Source organism: Anabrus simplex, chromosome 6 (assembly GCF_040414725.1).
Source record: "Anabrus simplex isolate iqAnaSimp1 chromosome 6, ASM4041472v1, whole genome shotgun sequence".
Lineage (NCBI taxonomy): Eukaryota > Metazoa > Arthropoda > Insecta > Orthoptera > Tettigoniidae > Anabrus > Anabrus simplex.
Genome location: NC_090270.1, coordinates 67,594,503 through 67,619,313, shown reverse-complemented (window position 1 = coordinate 67,619,313; position 24,811 = coordinate 67,594,503). Strand labels below are relative to the sequence as shown.

Genomic DNA, 24,811 nt, shown 5'->3' with positions numbered 1-24,811 from the left:
GGGATGAAATGACAATATGAAATGATCAAATAATCTTATAAATACACCTAGAGGTATATAGATATGTACACATATGACATGATATCAAATGTTATCAAACACCAATTTAAATTCTACACATTATAAAATCTTTTAGAGGTCTGTAATGACCTAGATGTTACAATCATATGCAATCGACTGATATTATGAATACCACTGTTTGTCGTGATCTACATGTTGCTGAAAATTAAATCCTTTATCTACTACCCTTTTCACTTCGCAGACTTAACAGAAAGACATATGACCATCTGCAGAAAAAATATCCTCGCTGAATTGTGAAATAATTTTCCTTTAATGAAAAGATTTGGAGGATTTTATCATTGGCATTCTTACACTTAAAGTGAATTACACATGAATAGATAAAGCTCGCACTGTATAAAATAAAACTACCAATCTCAACACTTCACTCAAATATAAAGTTCTCAATGCTACAATGATAAAACGACGTTTAGGACTTTCCAGGATGTGAAGTGGACAACTGGTGAAAAGTGGTCGGATGAACGCCGTGCTCAACACAGCGGCCTAGCAGGCCGATTATCGAATAATAACTGACTAACTAACTTAGTAAATAAATAAGTAAATCAATAAATAAATAAATTGTCCATAACTATACGTATTTAGTGTATTTGTATATTTCTATATTTAGCTTCTTGTTCCTAGTATTTTATAATCAGGATACGATTAACCAGTATAATTGCAGTGTAGTTATTCAAACAGTATGTTTCCTGATGGCATTTTCATCGTGAAAGCTCTGTGTAGTATATAGTATTTCCTTCGTCTGACATATATATGTATGTATACTTCTATTCGTAGAGCAGGCTATTTTAATTCTGTTGATATTTTCATATTATTATTCATTTTTCTGAAATGTTAAAAGATCGAATCTCCATGATTTAGGGATGTGGGTTTCCAATGAGTGTGGTTAAGATTTGTAGAATGTTACTTGACAGTTTTAGAACCCTTTGGTATTTGAGTATTTTCTAACTAAAAACCGGATGATTATACAGATATATTGATTACCCAAAACAAATGCATAAACATGACTAAATAACATCGCAAAACAAATGGAAAATGGCTTGGAAACAATAATATAACGAGTTGATAAAAATAATAGACAACATTAAAAAAAGACCAAGTAAAGAAAGGCTAAAAAATGACGAAAAATACAATAAATATGCATTTCTACAATGAAGGGGGCTATGATCAGGGTTTATGTATGTTATAGCAATGTGTATGACGCACCAGTTAGAAAATGGCATGTTAACAAAATTCTGGCTCTGCAGATAGCAAATTGCCTCCTTACCACTTACCTTCAAAGACGAATGCCCTTGCTGACTCAGAGAGGTCACTGAGTACACCTAAAGTGCTCCAAGGGTCATTGGAGCCGTGCATGAACACCACGTTTGTCACGTTCGGAGTTTTTCCACCATATCGCAGATTAGTTTTACGTACATTCTCTTCAACCATTTCCAAAGTAATACTGTAACATTAAAGCGATACCAGCGAGGCATGTGGATTAGGAAACAAGTATATTAATGAAAATACGAACCAAGTTTGTGAAGGGAAGAAAATATTGGGTCTCTCTTTAAAAAATAGAAAAAAAAATTATTCCAGGTGGTCCCACAACGCCATACGTTCTACTCATGAGTGTCCCCAGTAGTATAATTGGATGGTTCGGCGGCCTCCTCCTCCTCCGGCTCTCGGAAGAGGCCTCCTCCTCAGCCAGTGGCCTCCTCCTCCTCAGCCAGTGGCCTCCCAGTGGCCACCTCCTCCTCCTCCTCAGCCAGTGGCCTCCCAGTGGCCTCCTCCACCTCAGCCAGAGGCCTCTTCCAGTGCTGCCAACTTAACCTAACTAGCGCGAGATAAACAAAGCCACGTGCTTTTTGACAGACAACAACGCACCGCTAACCTCAGTACTGCCATCTTGACGGGCCTAAACCTCAGTAGTGCCAACTTAACCTCACAAGCGCGAGGTAAACAAAGCCACGTGCTTTTTGACAGCCACGTGCTTTTTGACAGATTTGTAAACAAAGCCACGTGCTTTTTGACAGCTGTCATCGACAACAACGCATCGCAAACCTCAGTACTACCATCTTGACGGGCCTAAACCCCAGTAGTGCCAACTTAACCTAACTAGCATGAGGTAAACAAAGCCACGTGTTTTTTGACAGCCACGTGCTTTTTGACAGACAACAACGCATCGCTAACCTCAGTACTGCCATCTTGACGGGCCTAAACCTTAGTGGTACCAACTTAACCTCACTAGCGCGAGGTAAACAAAGCCACGTGCTTTTTGACAGCTGTCATCCGCCATCTTTAAACCACAAAGCACTGTGCTGCCCTCTTTATCGCAGTAGCTGCAAAATTCGTCACCTGTCATCCGCAGTGCTGCCATCTTGACGGGTCTAAACCTTAGTGCTACCAACTTAACCTAACTAGCGTGAGGTAAACAAAGCCACGTGTATTTTGACAGCTGTCATCCGCCATCTTTAATCTATAGAGCACAGTGCTGCCCTCTTTAGCTACTTACCTTTGAAATGTGGTGGCGGATAATTTGAAAAATGCTTTTTGACAGCAGCCATATTTGTACACCGTGCTGCCCTCTTTAGCTAGATACCTGTGGTGGCAGACAATTTCACGTGACAGCAGCCATCTTTAATCAAGAGAGCACCGTGCTGCCCTCTATGTGGTGGCGGCAATTTGAAAAATTCTACATTCTCTTGTTTGGAAACAAACCCATGCGCTTTTTTTTGACAGCTGTCATCCGCCATCTTTAATCCAGAGAGCACCGTGCTGCCCTCTTTAGCTACTTACCTTTGAAATGTGGTGGCGGCAAATTCTACGTGCTCTTGTTTGGAAACAAAGCCATGTGCTTTCTTGACAGCTGACATCCGCCATCTTTAATCTATAGAGCACAGTGCTGCCCTCTTTATCGTAGTAGATGTAAATTCGTCACAGCTGTCATCCGCAGTGCTGCCATCTTAACGGGCCTAAACCTTAGTGCTACCAACTTAACCTCACTAGCGTGAGATAAACAAATCTACGTGCTTTTTTGACAGCTGTCATCCACCATCTTTAATCTATAGAGCACAGTGCTGCCCTCTTTAGCTACTTACCTTTGAAATGTGGTGACGGATAATTTGGAAAATGCTTTTTGATAGCAGCCATCTTTGAGCACCGTGCTGCCCTCTTTAGCTAGATACCTGTGGTGGCAGGCAATTCCACGTGACAGCAGCCATCTTTAATCATGAGAGCACCGTGCTGCCCTCTACGTAGTGGCGGCAATTTGAAAAATTCTACATGCTCTTGTTTGGAAACAAACTCACGTGCTTTTTTCTGACAGCTGTCATCCGCCATCTTGCATCACAAACCTCTGTGCTGCGCTCTTTAGCTAGATACCTTTGAAATGTGGTGGCGGCAATTTGAAAAAATCTATGTGCTCTTGTTTAGTAAACAAAGCCACGTGCTTTTTTTTGACAGCTGTCATCCACCATCTTTAATCAATAGAGCACTGTGCTGCTATCATGCGGGTAATTTCATCACCTGTCATCCACCATCTTTAATCTACAGAGCACCGTGCTGCTCTCTGTAGTAGCGGGCAATTTGAAAAGTTCTGTTAGCTGTCATCCGCCATCTTTGAGCACCGTGCTGCCATCTATGTGGTGGCGGTAAATTCCACGTGCTCTTGTTTAGTAAACAAACTCACGCGCTTTTTTGTCAGCTGTCATCCGCCATCTTACATCGCAAACCTCAGTGCTACACTCTTTAGTTGAAATATGGTGGCGGATAATTTAAAAAGAAAAATTCTACAGCAGCCATTTCTCGGCGCTAATTGCACAAGATGGTGGCTATACATGACTCCTTAAAGGTGCTTATGCAAGATGGCCGCTATACATAGACTCCCTTGGGATGCTTGCGCAAGATGGCGGTTATACATGGCTCCTTTTGAAATATGGTGGCGGATAATTTAAAAAGAAAAATTCTACATCAGCTATCTCTCGACGCTAATTGCACAAGATGGTGGCTATACATGACTCCTTAAAGGTGCTTATGCAAGATAACCGCTATACATAGACTCCCTTGGGATGCTTGCGCAAGATGGCGGTTATACATGGCTCCTTATGAGACGCCCTAGAGATGCTTGCGCAAGATGGCGGTTGCTCTTATGAGGTGGCTTAAGGGTCCTTGCACAAGATGACTAGAGACGCCCTAAGGATGCTTGCGCAAGATGGCGGACGCAAGATGGCGGCTATACACAACTCCTTATGAGACACTTTAAGGGTGCTTGCGCAAGATGGCTGCTGCTCTTAGCTTAGAGGCTAACGTGTCGTGCTAGTTCGATTCATTAAATTTGGAGGCTTAAATGCAAAATGTTAAAATTCTCGAAAACGATGCATCGTAGAGCAAAACGGACAAAATTTTTCTGACCAATGATTTAACAGCTGCTGTTATGCATGCGGTGGAGGGCAATTTGAAATTCTATGTGCTTAATCAACAGAGCGCCCTGCTGCCCTCTTTAGCTGAAATGTGGTGGTGGATAATTTGAAAAATTCTTTTGACAGCTATCATCCTTAAACAATGGCGACTATACATAGGCTGTTAAGGCCTTATCATGCTCCTCCTCCTCCTCCTCCCCCTCCTCCTCCTCCTTCTCTACCTCCTCCTCCGCCTCTTATGTCAAGGCATAGCTTTATATCGAACAAGTTTAAACCTGCATCGCGAAGGCAAGCGCGTGCAGCGATAACATTATTGTGCATGTTTAGACTTTCGAAACATAAGAAGAGTAGAATCAAACGCTGTACTCGATACGACATGTGATCAGAACATTGATTGATGCGTTCAGAAAACAAAATAAGTGATCAAGACTAGAATCGAACACTGTACTCAATACATCATGTGTTTAGAATATGTCAGGGGATACGCTTGTTCTAAGAAGATCAGATTGAAACATAACAAGACTAGAACAGAACACTGTAATCGATGTTGTTAACTTCAACATGTGATCAGAACATTGATTGATGTGTTCAGAACACAAAATAAGTGATCATGACTAGAATCGAACACTGTACTCGATACAACATGTGATCAGAACATTGATCGATGTGTTCAGAACACGAAATAAGTGATCAAGACTAGAATCGAACACTGTACTCAATACAACATGTATTTAGAACATGTTAGGGGGTACCCTTGTTCTAAGAAGATCAGAATGAAACATAACAAGACTAGAATCGAACACTGTAATCGATGTTGTTAACCTCAAGATATGATCAGAACATTGTTTGATGTGTTCAGAGCAAAAGTACAATTTTGATGATTTGCGCAGCTAACTCGCTCGGTAAACGATGTGGCCAAAGTATAACTTCAAATTATTTACCTTCCATCATTCGTCTTGTGTGTAAAAATCAGTCGAACAAGTTATCGCATAAACATAGCTGAAAAAAAATCGTGATAGGGTATGGAACCCAGGGGTTACATCTTGTCAGAAGAGCAAAAAGGATGAAAGGACTCTTCCTCCTCCTTACCGCACATTCCTTGGCTAAAGGGCTAATGGGCTAAAGGGCTAATGGGCTAAAGGGCTAAAGGTGCAACAACCTCGTCGATCGCTATCAGCAAGAACGCTTGTACTTTGTAGAAAATTAATCTTTATTTGTAAATGGTTTTATGTTCAGAACAAGGAATGGAACCTAGGGGTTACGTCTTACGTAATAAAATCCCCGAGGTGCGATGAGTTACGTTTTTCGAACTAGTGTTTGGAACACTGAACTTTTCAAGAAGATAGCAGAGAGTTTAGCAATGTTCTGTTGTTGGATTTTAAATTCCGCGCTACAACATGCATAAGGTGGCAGCCTTGAGGTTTACCGCCGTAAAGATGGCAAGAGTGAGGTTAACAATGTTCTGTTGTTGAATTTTTAAAATTCCGCGCTATAACATGCATAAGGTGGCAGCCTTGAGGTTTACCGCCGTAAAGATGGCAGCAGTGAGGTTAGCGACGCTCTATTGTCCTTCAAAGTGAGGTTAGGGTTCGTCAAGAAGACAGCTGTCAAGAAAGCACGTGGCTATGTTTACCAAACAAGAGCACGTGGTCGTGACATCAGGGTCACGTAATCAATCCTTAGCTCGACGTCGTTAAGAGCAGTATTAGGGTTAGCTATGCTTAAAAGTCTTGGGAACAGAGCAGCAGTATGAATTGCTATGTTTCAAAGCGTGTACACATGACCTATCGATTTTACATGCATCGACCATCGAACTAAACTTCACCCGCTAGATCGTGCTGCTATCTTAGCATAACCTATACCCATAAAATTAAAGTACAATGAATAGCCATGTTTCAAAGCGTGTACACATCACCTATCGATTTTGCACACATCGACTCTTGTACTAAACTTCTTCCGCTAGATTGTGCTGCTATCTTAGCATAACCTATACGCGTGACCTTAAGGTACAAAGAATAGCCATGTTTCAAAGCGTGTACACATTACCTATCGACTTTGCATGCAACAAATATCGTACTAAACTTCTTCCGCTAGGTTGTGCTGCTATCTTAGCGTAACTTATACACATGAACTTAAAGTACAAAGAATAGCCATGTTTCAAAGCGGGTACACATTACTTATTGATTTTGCATGCATCAAATATCGTACTAAATTTCTTCCGCTAGATTGTGCTGCTATCTTAGCATAACCTATACCCATGAACTTAAAGTACAATGAATAGTCATGTTTCAAAGCGTGTACACATCAACTATCGAATTTGCATGTATCGACTCTCGTACTAAACTTCTGCAGGTAGATTGTGCTGCTATCTCAGCATAACTAAGACGCATGAACTTAAAGAACAAAGAATAGCTATGTCTCAAAACGCGTACACATTACCTATCGATTTTGCAAGCATCGACTCTCGTACTAAACTTCTTCCGCTAGATTGTGCTGCTATCTTAGCGTACCCTATACGCATGACCTTAAGGTACAAAGAATAGCCATGTTTCAAAGCGTGTACACATTACCTATCGACTTTGCATGCAACAAATATCGTACTAAACTTCTTCCGCTAGGTTGTGCCGCTATCTTAGCATAACTTATACACATGAACTTAAAGTATAAAGAATAGCCATGTTTCAAAGCGTGTACACATTACTTTTTGATTTTGCATTCATCGAATCTTGTACTAAATTTCTTCCGCTAGATTGTGCTGCTATCTTAGCATAACCTATACCCATGAACTTAAAGTACAATGAATAGTCATGTTTCAAAGCGTGTAATCATCAACTATCGATTTTGCATGTATCGACTCTCGTGCAAAACTTCTTCAGATAGATTGTGCTGCTATCTTAGCATAACCTATACGCATGACTTTAAGGTACAAAGAATAGCCATGTTTCAAAGCGTGTACACATTACCTATCGACTTTACATGTATCGACTCTCGTACAAAACTTCTTCCGCTAGGTTGTGCTGCTATCTTAGCATAACTCATACACATGAACTTAAAGTACAAAGAATAGCTATGTTTCAAAGTGTGTACACATCACCTATCGATTTTGCATGCATCGAATCTCGTACTAAACTTCTTCCGCTAGATTGTGCTGGTATCTTAGCATAACTTATACCCATGAACTTAAAGTACGAAGAATAGCCATGCTTCAAAGCGTGTACACGTCACCTATCGATTTTGCATGTCTCGTACTAAACTTCTTGCGCTAGATTGTGCTGCTATCTTAGCATAACCTGTACGCATGAACTTAAAGTACAAAGAATAGCCTTGTTTCAAAGCGTTTACACATTACCTAATGATTTTGCACGAAACGACTATCATACTAAACTTTTTCCACTAGATTGTGCTAAAATCATGTAAGTGTGCTGCTATCTTAGCATAACCTATCGATTTTACATGCATCGACTATCGTACTAGACTTCTTCCGCTAGAGCATGTAGCAATCGCTTTTGTGTATCCCAAACCCATGTGCACGAACTTAAAGCATAAAGATGAGCTATGTTCTAAAGCGTGTACACATCACCTATCGATAATGTATGCATCGACTGTCGTACTAAACTTCTCCTGCCAGAGCGTACGACTATCGCTTGTGTGTGCACGAACTTAAAGCATAAAGAATAGCAATGTATAAAAATCTTGTAAACAAAGCAGCAGCATTACGTATAGTCAAGTTTAAATGCGTGCACACATCATGTATCCATGATGCACATAGTACTAAACTTATTCCATTAGAATGTACAAAGTTCGCATGTGTTTGTGCTGCTATCTTAGCATAGCCTATGTGAATGAACTTAAAGCATAAAGAATAGTTATGTGTAAAAAATCTTGTGAACATAGCAGAATGTTTACTACGTAGTTGTAGACATTAAACTTTGCATGCTGAGGCGGCATACTACGTGACCGTGACGTCACGACCACGTGCTCTTGCTTGGTAAACATAGCCACGTGCTTTTTTGACAGCTGTCTTCTTGACGAACCCTAACCTCACTTTGAAGGACAATAGAGCGTCGCTAACCTCACTGCTGCCATCTTTACGGCGGTAAACCTCAAGGCTGCCACCTTATGCATGTTATAGCGCGGAATTTTAAAAATTCAACAACAGAACATTGTTAACCTCACTCTTGCCATCTTTACGGCGGTAAACCTCAAGGCTGCCACCTTATGCATGTTGTAGCGCGGAATTTAAAATCCAACAACAGAACATTGCTAAACTCTCTGCTATCTTCTTGAAAAGTTCAGTGTTCCAAACACTAGTTCGAAAAACGTAACTCATCGCACCTCGGGGATTTTATTACGTAAGACGTAACCCCTAGGTTCCATTCCTTGTTCTGAACATAAAACCATTTACAAATAAAGATTAATTTTCTACAAAGTACAAGCGTTCTTGCTGATAGCGATCGACGAGGTTGTTGCACCTTTAGCCCTTTAGCCCATTAGCCCTTTAGCCCATTAGCCCTTTAGCCAAGGAATGTGCGGTAAGGAGGAGGAAGAGTCCTTTCATCCTTTTTGCTCTTCTGACAAGATGTAACCCCTGGGTTCCATACCCTATCACGATTTTTTTTCAGCTATGTTTATGCGATAACTTGTTCGACTGATTTTTACACACAAGACGAATGATGGAAGGTAAATAATTTGAAGTTATACTTTGGCCACATCGTTTACCGAGCGAGTTAGCTGCGCAAATCATCAAAATTGTACTTTTGCTCTGAACACATCAAACAATGTTCTGATCATATCTTGAGGTTAACAACATCGATTACAGTGTTCGATTCTAGTCTTGTTATGTTTCATTCTGATCTTCTTAGAACAAGGGTACCCCCTAACATGTTCTAAATACATGTTGTATTGAGTACAGTGTTCGATTCTAGTCTTGATCACTTATTTCGTGTTCTGAACACATCGATCAATGTTCTGATCACATGTTGTATCGAGTACAGTGTTCGATTCTAGTCATGATCACTTATTTTGTGTTCTGAACACATCAATCAATGTTCTGATCACATGTTGAAGTTAACAACATCGATTACAGTGTTCTGTTCTAGTCTTGTTATGTTTCAATCTGATCTTCTTAGAACAAGCGTATCCCCTGACATATTCTAAACACATGATGTATTGAGTACAGTGTTCGATTCTAGTCTTGATCACTTATTTTGTTTTCTGAACGCATCAATCAATGTTCTGATCACATGTCGTATCGAGTACAGCGTTTGATTCTACTCTTCTTATGTTTCGAAAGTCTAAACATGCACAATAATGTTATCGCTGCACGCGCTTGCCTTCGCGATGCAGGTTTAAACTTGTTCGATATAAAGCTATGCCTTGACATAAGAGGCGGAGGAGGAGGTAGAGAAGGAGGAGGAGGAGGGGGAGGAGGAGGAGGAGGAGCATGATAAGGCCTTAACAGCCTATGTATAGTCGCCATTGTTTAAGGATGATAGCTGTCAAAAGAATTTTTCAAATTATCCATCACCACATTTCAGCTAAAGAGGGCAGCAGGGCGCTCTGTTGATTAAGCACATAGAATTTCAAATTGCCCTCCACCGCATGCATAACAGCAGCTGTTAAATCATTGGTCAGAAAAATTTTGTCCGTTTTGCTCTACGATGCATCGTTTTCGAGAATTTTAACATTTTGCATTTAAGCCTCCAAATTTAATGAATCGAACTAGCACGACACGTTAGCCTCTAAGCTAAGAGCAGCAGCCATCTTGCGCAAGCACCCTTAAAGTGTCTCATAAGGAGTTGTGTATAGCCGCCATCTTGCGTCCGCCATCTTGCGCAAGCATCCTTAGGGCGTCTCTAGTCATCTTGTGCAAGGACCCTTAAGCCACCTCATAAGAGCAACCGCCATCTTGCGCAAGCATCTCTAGGGCGTCTCATAAGGAGCCATGTATAACCGCCATCTTGCGCAAGCATCCCAAGGGAGTCTATGTATAGCGGTTATCTTGCATAAGCACCTTTAAGGAGTCATGTATAGCCACCATCTTGTGCAATTAGCGTCGAGAGATAGCTGATGTAGAATTTTTCTTTTTAAATTATCCGCCACCATATTTCAAAAGGAGCCATGTATAACCGCCATCTTGCGCAAGCATCCCAAGGGAGTCTATGTATAGCGGCCATCTTGCATAAGCACCTTTAAGGAGTCATGTATAGCCACCATCTTGTGCAATTAGCGCCGAGAAATGGCTGCTGTAGAATTTTTCTTTTTAAATTATCCGCCACCATATTTCAACTAAAGAGTGTAGCACTGAGGTTTGCGATGTAAGATGGCGGATGACAGCTGACAAAAAAGCGCGTGAGTTTGTTTACTAAACAAGAGCACGTGGAATTTACCGCCACCACATAGATGGCAGCACGGTGCTCAAAGATGGCGGATGACAGCTAACAGAACTTTTCAAATTGCCCGCTACTACAGAGAGCAGCACGGTGCTCTGTAGATTAAAGATGGTGGATGACAGGTGATGAAATTACCCGCATGATAGCAGCACAGTGCTCTATTGATTAAAGATGGTGGATGACAGCTGTCAAAAAAAAGCACGTGGCTTTGTTTACTAAACAAGAGCACATAGATTTTTTCAAATTGCCGCCACCACATTTCAAAGGTATCTAGCTAAAGAGCGCAGCACAGAGGTTTGTGATGCAAGATGGCGGATGACAGCTGTCAGAAAAAAGCACGTGAGTTTGTTTCCAAACAAGAGCATGTAGAATTTTTCAAATTGCCGCCACTACGTAGAGGGCAGCACGGTGCTCTCATGATTAAAGATGGCTGCTGTCACGTGGAATTGCCTGCCACCACAGGTATCTAGCTAAAGAGGGCAGCACGGTGCTCAAAGATGGCTGCTATCAAAAAGCATTTTCCAAATTATCCGTCACCACATTTCAAAGGTAAGTAGCTAAAGAGGGCAGCACTGTGCTCTATAGATTAAAGATGGTGGATGACAGCTGTCAAAAAAGCACGTAGATTTGTTTATCTCACGCTAGTGAGGTTAAGTTGGTAGCACTAAGGTTTAGGCCCGTTAAGATGGCAGCACTGCGGATGACAGCTGTGACGAATTTACATCTACTACGATAAAGAGGGCAGCACTGTGCTCTATAGATTAAAGATGGCGGATGTCAGCTGTCAAGAAAGCACATGGCTTTGTTTCCAAACAAGAGCACGTAGAATTTGCCGCCACCACATTTCAAAGGTAAGTAGCTAAAGAGGGCAGCACGGTGCTCTCTGGATTAAAGATGGCGGATGACAGCTGTCAAAAAAAAGCGCATGGGTTTGTTTCCAAACAAGAGAATGTAGAATTTTTCAAATTGCCGCCACCACATAGAGGGCAGCACGGTGCTCTCTTGATTAAAGATGGCTGCTGTCACGTGAAATTGTCTGCCACCACAGGTATCTAGCTAAAGAGGGCAGCACGGTGTACAAATATGGCTGCTGTCAAAAAGCATTTTTCAAATTATCCGCCACCACATTTCAAAGGTAAGTAGCTAAAGAGGGCAGCACTGTGCTCTATAGATTAAAGATGGCGGATGACAGCTGTCAAAATACACGTGGCTTTGTTTACCTCACGCTAGTTAGGTTAAGTTGGTAGCACTAAGGTTTAGACCCGTCAAGATGGCAGCACTGCGGATGACAGGTGACGAATTTTGCAGCTACTGCGATAAAGAGGGCAGCACAGTGCTTTGTGGTTTAAAGATGGCGGATGACAGCTGTCAAAAAGCACGTGGCTTTGTTTACCTCGCGCTAGTGAGGTTAAGTTGGTACCACTAAGGTTTAGGCCCGTCAAGATGGCAGTACTGAGGTTAGCGATGCGTTGTTGTCTGTCAAAAAGCACGTGGCTGTCAAAAAACACGTGGCTTTGTTTACCTCATGCTAGTTAGGTTAAGTTGGCACTACTGGGGTTTAGGCCCGTCAAGATGGTAGTACTGAGGTTTGCGATGCGTTGTTGTCGATGACAGCTGTCAAAAAGCACGTGGCTTTGTTTACAAATCTGTCAAAAAGCACGTGGCTGTCAAAAAGCACGTGGCTTTGTTTACCTCGCGCTTGTGAGGTTAAGTTGGCACTACTGAGGTTTAGGCCCGTCAAGATGGCAGTACTGAGGTTAGCGGTGCGTTGTTGTCTGTCAAAAAGCACGTGGCTTTGTTTATCTCGCGCTAGTTAGGTTAAGTTGGCAGCACTGGAAGAGGCCTCTGGCTGAGGTGGAGGAGGCCACTGGGAGGCCACTGGCTGAGGAGGAGGAGGAGGTGGCCACTGGGAGGCCACTGGCTGAGGAGGAGGAGGCCACTGGCTGAGGAGGAGGCCTCTTCCGAGAGCCGGAGGAGGAGGAGGCCGCCGAACCATCCAATTATACTACTGTCCCCCATGCACTAGTGATGAACGGGTTGTCTAATAACTGATTTTCACTGACGTATTACTGCCTTCAGGAAGGTTACATCAGAATACGAAGAGATAACAACGGGACGACTGCTCGCTTTATATTCCTAGGCGCTACCCGTCTAATTCACCCCATTGCGTTAGTTCGCATATTTCGAACGCATATTAGTAGGCTGGTATTTGACACAGTAGCACTACAATTGCTGTCAGCATATTGACAATGGCTGATGTGTTCAGCAACGACAAATACCCAGGCATAGACTAAAATCTATGGAGAATCTCGTCAGAATGAATCCAAAGCTCGTAGGCAATATGCGCAGCAGTTTCCAAATAGCCACCTGAATTCTATATACGTATTTCACCGAAGAGAGTTGCAATTAAAAGCTAGTTAATCTTTCAAGGCATATACCACATACGAGTTGCGTTTTGATAGATTGGAATGTCTGTACATGTATAACTTAATGAGTTATTAAATTTTATTTTCTGTATAAATGGCTTATATACAAACGCACACTGTTAGGGAACGTGTGTGGTAAAATGACTGCTATTTGTTTCACATCCAAAGTACAGCACATGTTAGCGTTCCTTTGTAAACCTGCGATTAGGCATTGCATTGATCGTCAGTGCATCGGGGCACTTACAAGTAGAATGTACGGGTCTGTAGGGCACCTGGTATAGAATAGACGGTGAAGGGAACCAGTATTAGAAAAACGAATAACAATATTATTAGAGACTAAATCAAAGCTCTTTTTCGGATGATAATGTTATTTCATCTGCGTCTGTTGATGATTTGCTGAAAATTACTTAATTTTATGGGCACAGGTTTGGAAAATGAGTGCACAATGAATATAATGGATTGATACATTAGTAATGGAATGCAGTCGAAAGTAATCAGGTGATGTAGGAAATGTCAGATTTGAGAATGAAGCATTAACTTATCATGTAGGAATTAGTAAAAATGAACACAGAACGTAAAACATAAAAAATGCTCAGTGACACGTTTTGCGTGAAAAGTTGCTTTAGATGGAAGTGAATCATGGACAATAAGTGATGCAAGGGAAAAAAAGGGAACACAACTCTTTAAAATGTGGTATCACTGAAGAATGTTGAAGGCGAGCTAGGTATATTATAGCACAAACAAGGGGATACTGAATTAAGTTGGTGAGAGATGCATGGTTTGATGAAACTGGGACAGAAAAATAAAGTAGAATAATACGATGCATCTTGAGTACCTCAGTGTTGTTCAGTTCACTTTACAGGAAAAATACCCCTGTGGGAAAAGTACGGGGTAAAATGATGGATAGAGACCAATACATGAATGTGATAAACAACTTAGCACCGGGCGAGTTGGCCGTGTAGTTAGAGGCGCGTGGCTGTGAACTTGCATCCGGGAGATAGTGGGTTCGAATTCCACTGTCGGCAGCCCTGAAGATCGTTTTCCGTGGTTTCCCATTTTCACACCAGGTAAATACTGGGGCTGTACCTTAATTAAGGCCACGGCAGCTTCCTTCGAACTCCTAGGCCTTTCCTATCCCATCGTCGCCATAAGACCTATCTGTGTCGATGCGACGTAAAACCACTAGCAAAGAAACTTAGCATAGATATATCATGTAACAGGTACACAGATATGAAGATCGTAGCTGAGGGTTCATGAATCTCTGCATCAAAACAATCTATAAACTGATGGTCCAATCGTCGTCGTCGTCATCATCATCGTCATCAACAACAACATCATCATCGTTGTTGTGGTATGAGTCTTGCCAACTTTTACTTGCTCGGATTTGGACAACCGTCATATATCCTGGAAAGCCTGGCATTCATAGTATAGGTCATATCAAAAGTTTAAGGACACCGGCATATATCATGAACGTGATTCCTGTGCTCACACTTTTGGTCTCAGGCATAGGATTCTTTACAGGGAACTAAAACGTAGGGTATTTCAGGAAATGTTCCTCTTATGTAGCACGAGAATTGTATGGCTGAAAATTTCCGTGCTTATTCCACACCTGCTAAATCTACTCGGCATTGTTCGTATTTCCCTGCACCTTATGCTCCCCACTCCCATTTGTTTATCTCCATTTGTCTGGTAGATCCCGCTTTCGTACGGAAAAAACGTAGCTGCCGTGACTTGTCCCAACACTCGTACAATCAGTGGATCAACTGCGATCCAAAAATTTCCACAGATGGGAGAGTGGATTATTTTCTGTCTAGCTTGTAGGAGAGAGGTAATTCACTCTTTCTTCAGCGGTACAACAAACTCTAATTATGTCGGAAAGATTAAAAATTTTGTTTTAAAACGAAAGAAATGGAGAAAATGGAGCTAGTTTATTTTAAGACTGAACATGCAAGAAGCTGAGGTTCAATTTTAAAGAGGTTTAAGCTCGAGTTGGACAGTCTACTGCAGTGAATACACAGTGGAAAGGAGATTACATAACTTGCTCGTGATTTACAAGACGATAAAGGTGATGAAAATTACTTGGAACTAATGAAACTGGCTTCATTGAAGTTTTGCCCCATTACATCGCATAATGTTGAAAGGTCTTTCCTAAAATATTGTGAAATTATTGGTTGTAAATGGACAATATTCACACTTAAACTTTAATAGAGAATAAATTATATTCGTCTTAAATCAATTACTGAATTAATTAATTCCTTAGTCATCTTTCTTGACTCTACCAGAAATGCCATTGTTACGATCTGTTTAACGTATTTAGCAAACCGTAAACTCATAAAACAACCCTGGTAAAATATACACTGACTGACAGAGCAAATGCAACACCAAGAAGGAGTGGTCAGAACTTTATGCCAATTGCAGGGTAGACTGACGTCACTGAGGTATGCTCATGATGTGAAATGCGCCGCTGTGCTGCGCACGTAGCGAACGATAAATGGGACACGGCGTTGGCGAATGGCCCACTTCGTACCGTGATTTCTCAGCCGACAGTCATTGTAGAACGTGTTGTCGTGTGCCACAGGACACGTGTATAGCTAAGAATGCCAGGCCGCCGTCAACGGAGGCATTTCCAGCAGACAGACGACTTTACGAGGGGTATGGTGATCGGGCTGAGAAGGGCAGGTTGGTCGCTTCGTCAAATCGCAGCCGATACCCATAGGGATGTGTCCACGGTGCAGCGCCTGTGGCGAAGATGGTTGGCGCAGGGACATGTGGCACGTGCGAAGGGTCCAGGCGCAGCCCGAGTGACGTCAGCACGCGAGGATCGGCGCATCCGCCACCAAGCGGTGGCAGCCCCGCACGCCACGTCAACCGCCATTCTTCAGCATGTGCAAGACACCCTGGCTGTTCCAATATCGACCAGAACAATTTCCCGTCGATTGGTTGAAGGAGGCCTGCACTCCCGGCGTCCGCTCAGAAGACTACCATTGACTCCACAACATAGACGTGCACGCCTGGCATGGTGCCGGGCTAGAGCGACTTGGATGAGGGAATGGCGGAACGTCGTGTTCTCCGATGAGTCACGCTTCTGTTCTGTCAGTGATAGTCACCGCAGACGAGTGTGGCGTCGGCGTGGAGAAAGGTCAAATCCGGCAGTAACTGTGGAGCGCCCTACCGCTAGACAACGCGGCATCATGGTTTGGGGCGCTATTGCATATGATTCCACGTCACCTCTAGTGCGTATTCAAGGCACGTTAAATGCCCACCGCTATGTGCAGCATGTGCTGCGGCCGGTGGCACTCCCGTACCTTCAGGGGCTGCCCAATGCTCTGTTTCAGCAGGATAATGCCCGCCCACACACTGCTCGCATCTCCCAACAGGCTCTACGTGGTGTACAGATGCTTCCGTGGCCAGCGTACTCTCCGGATCTCTCACCAATCGAACACGTGTGGGATCTCATTGGACGCCGTTTGCAAACTCTGCCCCAGCCTCGTACGGACGACCAACTGTGGCAAATGGTTGACAGAGAATGGAGAACCATCCCTCAGGACACCATCCGCACTCTTATTGACTCTGTACCTCGACGTGTTTCTGCGTGCATCGCCGCTCGCGGTGGTCCTACATCCTACTGAGTCGATGCCGTGCGCATTGTGTAACCTGCATATCGGTTTGAAATAAACATCAATTATTCATCCGTGCCGTCTCTGTTTTTTTCCCAACTTTCATCCCTTTCGAACCACTCCTCCTTGGTGTTGCATTGTCACTGTCAGTCAGTGTATTTGAGAATGATTTGCACGCGTCTTTGATCACTTAAATTACAGAATAGTGCCGATTTATATGCGTGAATAGAACATTTGTACTACCTAGTTCCTGACATTTTAGTGCCTATAAATGGGAGTACTACTGATTGGTGTTACGGGAGGATAATTCCCTAGTCGTTCTTCACTTAAAACAGTACTCACCAACATCACCATGGACCTCTTCCCGTTATGCTCTGATTATATATGCAGTAGATGCGGGTGTTACTCGAAACTGTAGTAATTGTCGATCACGAAACTGTTGGTGGGTGATCATGTAATTTATGGGTAAATGTGCATTTTATGATTCGTTTTAAAATCCAAGGTTAATGTTTCTCAGGGATCGCGTGTTCAGTTTTCATCTGTTTATTCGTAATTCCTATTGAGTTATTTCGTTTCTATTTCTACGCTGTCCGACATTATTCCGAGACCACGGAGTCCGTACCCGCGACGTCATTACACACGTTCATTGACACTTTCATCATTACTACCTGATCTTCCTTGATCAACTCCTATTCTCTTCTGCCCTCGACTATATTAGGTTTTTTGAGACGTAAGGTGTCTTTAATCTGCACTTGTCGGCCTGAGTAGCTCGGACGGTAGAGCACTGGTCTTCTGACCCCAATTTGGCAGGTTAGATCCTGGCTCCGACCGGTGGTGTTTGAAGGTTCTCAAATACGTCAGCCTCGTGCCGGTAGATTTACTGGCACATTAAAGAACTACTGCGGGACAAGATATCGGCACCTCGGCGTCTCCGAAAGGTAAAAATGCCAATAACATTATTAATCCCTCGCGGCCATGATCAGTCTAATATCGATACACTCTTATTTAGAAGAGTCAGAATTCATATTTTATCATTCTGATAAGTTTTGAGAGGTATTTCCCCTTTACAACGGCCCACCCAGTCAGTACCAGCAATAAGACGTATACATTCAAAACAATAAATAAAAGGCTGAGTCGTAGACGCGGTGAAAAAGTCGGCGTTAAAATATAGGCCGTCAATTGTTGACCAGAGCAGATTAAAATTGTCGGAATATGGACCCGGTTGTCCTCGCCGTAAAAAGAGAGATCAACACGCATCTATCTGGGAAGCCAAACTACTAAAATGAAAGAGAGATTGTAAAATGTCAAGTTAATGAATAAAACAAAAGAAGAAGAGTAAAGGAAATGACAATTTATGAACAGAGAAAACACAAAACACAATTATACGAATCAAATATAACATATTCACAGACCTTCAGCTACGTAGATTGAATGGTGTGCAATCACAGTAAAAACAATCATCATTAAATATTGCCCACTTACGACTCCTCCTATGTATTACAGATTCCAGCAATCTATTAATTGTTAAACAATTCACCTACAGAGGCAGCTGTAAGACAGATTTGCTCACCTTAAAAGAAACGACCACTACCACCACCAACACAATTCACTCTGCAAAGTTCTTCATTCAAACCTCTGATAAAACTGCCGGTTACCACCCTTGCATAGCAACAAATACGTTGTTTGAACAATAGAAAGCAGAATGTAACGAAACACTATGCATCACCAATGAAATTTGAGCACGGTAATGAAATCTGGATCTGTTGTACTGTTAACTTTTAAGGAAAATTTACCAATGAATGATTATGAATATCCGTAAAGATTAAAAAGTGAGTCCTGTTTATGTTCTCAAATACAACTTACTTCCATTGTTGGCAGATTTCATCCCAATCATTCAGATCATGCGTTACTCCAATCGGCTGTCTGTCCGACGATAATGTCGGGAAATAGCCAAACTCGTTGCAACATTGGTAAAGCCACATATCTGAAACAGAATTAAAATCAATCAATCAAACCATCAATCATTCGATCAATCAATAAAACAATCAGTCAGTCAATCAATCAATCAATCAAAGCACTATCTGCATCCTTCCTTTTCTATGAAGCACTGCGGATGGGGTGTCACCCACAGTACTACCTGCTTGTTGAAGGATGAAATAAAAAGGAACGAATCCTGAGGGGCACTGAAAATTATCATGTACACTAGTGTCCAAACTTAAACATAAGTTACGAGTAAGCAGGGTAACATGAAATAGACCGCAAATCGCACGACATATGCACCTAACAAACTTACGTGTTCGCTCTGTATAGGAAAGGAGTGTTCCCTACTTTGACTAGCGGCGTAACCACAAGGTAAACACAGCCAGTGCCTGCACCCCATATTCCCCTAGTCGTGCTTGCCTTGTTATAGTGTGCGGAGTGTACCCACGTGGTGAACGCGACAACATAATGGTCCAACGACGCCATTTGGACCCGTTTTGCAGGGTAGAATACTCGGCCGCCTGGAAGCAGGCCAGACACAGACCGAAATTGCCGTATCCTTGAATGTGCCACAAAGTGTCATTTTCAGGCTTTGGAGACGATTTCGAGACACAGGAGATGTTATTTGTAGGCCAGTACCAGGTCGACCAAGGGTAACCAACGCATAGCACGACCGATATTTGGCCTTTACAGCCCGACGAAATCGGAGTGCAACTGCAAAGACAATTGTCGGCGGAGCTTCCAGCCGTCTCAGAGGTTGCCGTTTCCCGGCAAACTGTGTACAGGAGACTCAGAACAGCAGAGCTGTTTGCCCAACGTCCAGCGGTGTGCGTCCCGCTCACTCCAGCACAGAGACGGGCCCGTTTACTGTGTAGCCGTCAACATCGAAACTGGACCATGAATGAATGGAGGCCATGTGCTCTTCACAGATAAATCCCGCTTCAGTTTGCAGAACGATTCCCGTCGCACATTAATCTGGAGAGAACCGAGTAGCCGACACAAACACAGGAACATCGTGGAACGGGACCAGTATGGTAGTGGTGGCTTCATGGTGTGGAGCGTCATGGTTTGGAGCGGCATCACGTTGAATGGCCATACGGACCTGCACATCTTCATGGGTGGTCATAGGAACACTGTTAACGCTCGGAGATACACGGATGGGGTACTGAGACCACATATTCAACTCTTCTGAGGTGCGGTTGGTCCAGACTTCCTCTTAATGGACGATAATACCCAACCACACCGCGCTGCTCAGGTGGATGAATTTTTGTCTGGGGAAGACATTCATCGCATGGATTGACCAGCGAGATCTGCGGATCTGAATCCTATAGAACATGCCTGGGATGCATTGGGAACGCGAATTTCATCCCTTCAGCCTCCACCAAGGACCCTCCAACACCTTCGCATTGCCCTTTCGGAGGAATGGGATCGACTGCCACAAGAGCTCTTGGACCATCTGATAGAGAGTATGCCACGTCGCTGCGAAGCATGTGTGGCCGTTAGGGGGTAACCATACACCCTATTAACACCATATTTTGTTGCGGAAGACATTGCCAAGTTTTGTTAGTTGTTGTCAAAGGTGTACTATAGCTATCAGAACCTCTCTGACACGGTTTTTTTTACAAGTTGTGTGGCATATGGTGTGTCATTCAGCTTCAGTTTGTTCAGCAATCCGTCTGACATTCCTCTCAGGCGGTATGGCCTCGTTTAGTGATTATGTTTAAATTTGGATACTAGTGTAATTAACCCTGAGCGAATGAACTGAATGGCTGAAAACCATTTCATCTTCATCTTTTTGATGATGGCGATAATGATTGTTGTTTAAAAGGGACTACCGTCTACGTCATCGACCCACTCCCTCCCTCCTTCTCCTTCCCTCATAGATGTGGTTCTCCGTCAGGGACAGAAAGGCCGTAACAACTTCGAAATCCTAGCAGGATTTTACTCTTTTATTGCTTCTAGGAATTATGTCATGGATCATGTACTCTTATTCCACTTCGGTTGCATTTAAGAGTTCTTATACGCTAGAGTACCATGCCATTGACACGTCAATGCATTCTCGAGGTACTACAGAGTGTAACAAAGTAAGGTACAGCCAAACACACGGAGAAGAAGAACGATGTTATAAGGACATGGGTCCGGTAAAGCTTCCCTGGCCTCCACGTTCCCTGGATCTGAACTCACTAGACTCTTATTTGTAGGGGAATTTGTAAGCTCTTGTGTATCAAACGCCGGTAGAGGATGCAGAGAATCATCATACCCCAGAGAGTGGAAGAATGCAAAACCGTACGCACTACTCCAGGGACACATCACCCATCCGAAATTCAAGGCGACGGTGGTTTGATCCATCTATCAATGCTAACGGAGGACATTTTTCACGTTTCATGGAAAGAGAAGGAGTTTCATGTGCTATGCTGCTCCGTTCTGTTTCCGTGTGTTTCCTAAGTACTATGCACAGTTGTAGAAAATTAGCACTAATTTGGAAATGAAGCATTTCCAGAACCATATTCATATAACGCCTTTTCTTCTTTCACGTGTAAGTAACGTATTCTGAGAGTTCTCTTAAAACTGATAACAGTTTGAAGTTCAGCACATAATACTGTACTGTATTGATGTGCAGCTGGGTAAAATAATTCTGCTTAGCATTTTGGTCTATATAATGACGACGGAAAAATTGGAAGATGTCTAGCTAATTTAGTATTTTCTAGAATATTTTTAAAAGTGGAATACCTTCCTGAATTTCTGCGGATCTGTCAACACTGTTACGAGAACTGTTCCTCGTGATCCTTGCCTTTCTGTTGCCGACGCTTCCATTCTTCGAATGGGCGAATTTTGGTTTTCTCTTAAAAGATGGTGTCAAGTTTCCCTTTGGTAAAATACTTGTTAGTTGCGCTAGCGAGTGGTCAGCTGGTCCAAAAGCTCTGTATTATCTTAGTATTAAAATAGCTAATATTGAAATTCAGTTAATTGCGTGTATGGGTGATCCATTTAATTCTATAAACATTGGCGTTCAGTGTCTGTTTGTAGTAATTGTGATGATGTTGTCGTGTGGCCTCTGAAGAAGCCCGGCGAAAGTCTTTGTAGTTGTCTCCCATGGGCGACCTGCACTTCTAGGTGTGTGGTAATAATGAGTAAAAATTATATAAAAAACAGTGCCTTGGAGTTTTATTTATTAAGTGTTTTATTGTGCATTTACTTTTGTGACTATCAGAGGCACCTTGGTTCATTTCTTCTGAATTAAATACTGTTTAAAGAAATTCTCCAGAGCGTACAAAAAGTATCAGAGTAAAAAAGAAAGATCCATTAGATTGTCAGGATTGTGAACATACGTTAAATAATCTCCATTAAAGTCAAATTTTACTATGATTTTAATTTTCACTAGGATTAAAATAGTTTTTGCATAAAATACAATTTATTTAACATTATTCTACTGTAATTATACTCTAAATTCCGGCGAGACTCTACTGATATGTGTATGAAATTTATTGCTTCATATTTTAATTCTGCAATAGCTTCAAAAGTTTTGTTAAATTTCTTGATTTATTTTCTTTGTCCATTTTTGGCAACCTATGCATTCGGGAAGCTGATATTTTGTTATTCCTAGTAATCTATCATAAATGTCTATCTAAGCGATTGTGAAGGATGAAATCTGGAGAGAAGGTGTTTATTTATAATTTAACAGACCAAATAGTAGTCAACAAAGGTGCAGAGATTCAACTACCACAGCAAATATGCAACCTCCAAAGAGTTTATCAGTTTACTTAACTAGTTTCAGTAATCGAGGATACAGGCAGCTATGAAAAAGAAATCAGGCATCGCATATTGCTGGGATAAATAGCTACGAAGGAATTAAAGATGATCTGATAAGACAGAGCAAATTACGTTGAATATGCAGAAAAAACTGTTCCACTCAATTCTCTTCTCGATCTTCATGTATTGATGCGAAACTTGGACCACAAAATCTAAAGAGTAGTTCCGTAGGCGTTCAGTAGATTACATGTTATAAGTTATGTTTTATTCCGTTTCGATTTTTGGTTGAGAGAAAGATGAAATAATATTAACATTTTAAAATTTAAATATCGGATATTATTGTTATAACCTCCGCTGCGTTTGTATTCGTGCTGTACCGTTTTCGCATGGTGATAATTAGAAATATCAACTGAAAAAGCAAGAATGCAGGCGCGAGTAATCGAGTGCTGGAATGTTCGCAGGAACATAGCGCCTGGCTTTAGAATCTCCTTGTTTTGTACAGGTATACATGAGGGCAATAATGTGAATACTACGGAACAGAACATTTTAACAGTGAGAATTGGACTCTAAAGTCATTTTCATTTACTTTTGTAAGTGGAAGATCTTGTATTACTTAGAAAACCAGCAATTTGAGATCCTCTTACTAGGTTCTATTCTATTCTCAGTTGTTTGTTGGTCCATATAGTTTTGCCAAGGCATACGACAATAATTCATATAGAATACGAAGCATGGATGGAACCAATGAAGCCATTTATAAAGCCAGTAACTTGAAACCGTACTATACGTGGAATGAATAAGACGAAGAGGCTATCGGACAGGTGGAAGTGATATCCAAAGGCGAATCAGAAGAATAATCATCGTCTAACGATGAAGAGAGATGTGCGTCATACATCAGTTGTCAGTAAACTTATAAGTTTATAAGGGGTGTTACGAGAGAAAAGTCAACGTACGATAAAACTACAATCACCAAGGTAAGTTCATCATATATATAAAAATGGATGTTGGTATGTTTGAAGCTAATAGACTCAAAAACTACTGGATTGATTTCGCTGAAATTTTCACAGTTCTTATTACATATGAGAGGGCTTATGAAGTGGTTTGAACGAAATCTGATTAGTAGTTCGGCACTAAGGGCTGAAAAATAAAATAGGGGAAGATAAGCAAACCGCAAGACAAGTCCGATCAGCGGGTTGCCTACCCAACGGTATGTGAAGATGATGATTTGTTCCTTTAAAAACTTATTTCTGCTTTTATCTGGAAAATTACTGTAGGGGCAAGAAACCCCTAGCACCCTTAAAGGAAGGGGGTGTGCCCGTTCACACGTCCGCGACAGCTTTCAAAATGGCGCCGACTGAAGGTATGGGCCATGTAATCTATAGCAAGCAAAGAATAGACACCAGTTGCGATGACACAGAGGACCATACACGTCATGGAATGGTCAAGTATTCAGGGTGAAACGGACAGTGGACGGTCTACTGTATTGTTTTACAAAAAAAAGGTAGAATAAACTTGATTGTTAAAAAACTTCATATTAAATTTTCACAACGAAGACTGAGGACGCAATTACCGACCGCGGAATAATTCTTTTAGGAGTAACAAAGGATCTAAACGTATATTAAAGGAAAAAGCATTGGAAAGGGGAAGAACAAGTCAAATCACCGAAAAATAGCATAGTTAACTCGAGATATTAAGAAGGAATCACCTACAAGAGCTACGAGATACGCGTGGGTGGAAACTCAGCGCTGTGATCTACAGAGTGCAAAAGGAGACTAAGGCAACATAAAAAGGATCACACACAAGAAGAGAAACATCTCCAACGGTTGAATCAGAATAAAAAAATAAGTTTTCGTCAAGATCTACAAGAAGTGCAGACAGAGAATAGACGCACGGAATTCATTACCAACGAAATCGAGGATACGTCGGAGAGCCACGAAAGAAAAAAACTAAAAGGAAAAATTAAGGATTACAGACGTCAAAAAGGAATTATATAATGACTGTACACTCCATTATAATCATCAATTTAGAGACTGACAAAAAGACCATGAGGATGATGTGCTAAATACACATGATGGACCAACCTGGGGACCAGTATATCTTGCTATACGACCGAGCCATGACGAGGAAGGCGACGGGAAATCATCCGACCGAGTCATGATGAGGAAGGCGACGGG

General features: G+C 42.0%; 1 protein-coding gene across 2 annotated transcripts in view; it reads right to left on the bottom strand.

Annotated features, from left to right (window-relative positions):
- Positions 1-24,811, bottom strand: part of LOC137501180 (putative serine protease F56F10.1) — a 519,998-nt gene that overhangs the window by 11,711 nt on the left and 483,476 nt on the right. For both annotated transcript variants that reach the window (XM_068228040.1, XM_068228041.1), the window contains exons 7-8: positions 18,774-18,894; positions 1,350-1,519 (exon numbers count right to left, since the gene is read on the bottom strand). In XM_068228040.1, the coding sequence (XP_068084141.1) occupies positions 1,350-1,519; positions 18,774-18,894 (291 nt within the window). The remainder of the gene's footprint in view (positions 1-1,349; positions 1,520-18,773; positions 18,895-24,811) is intronic.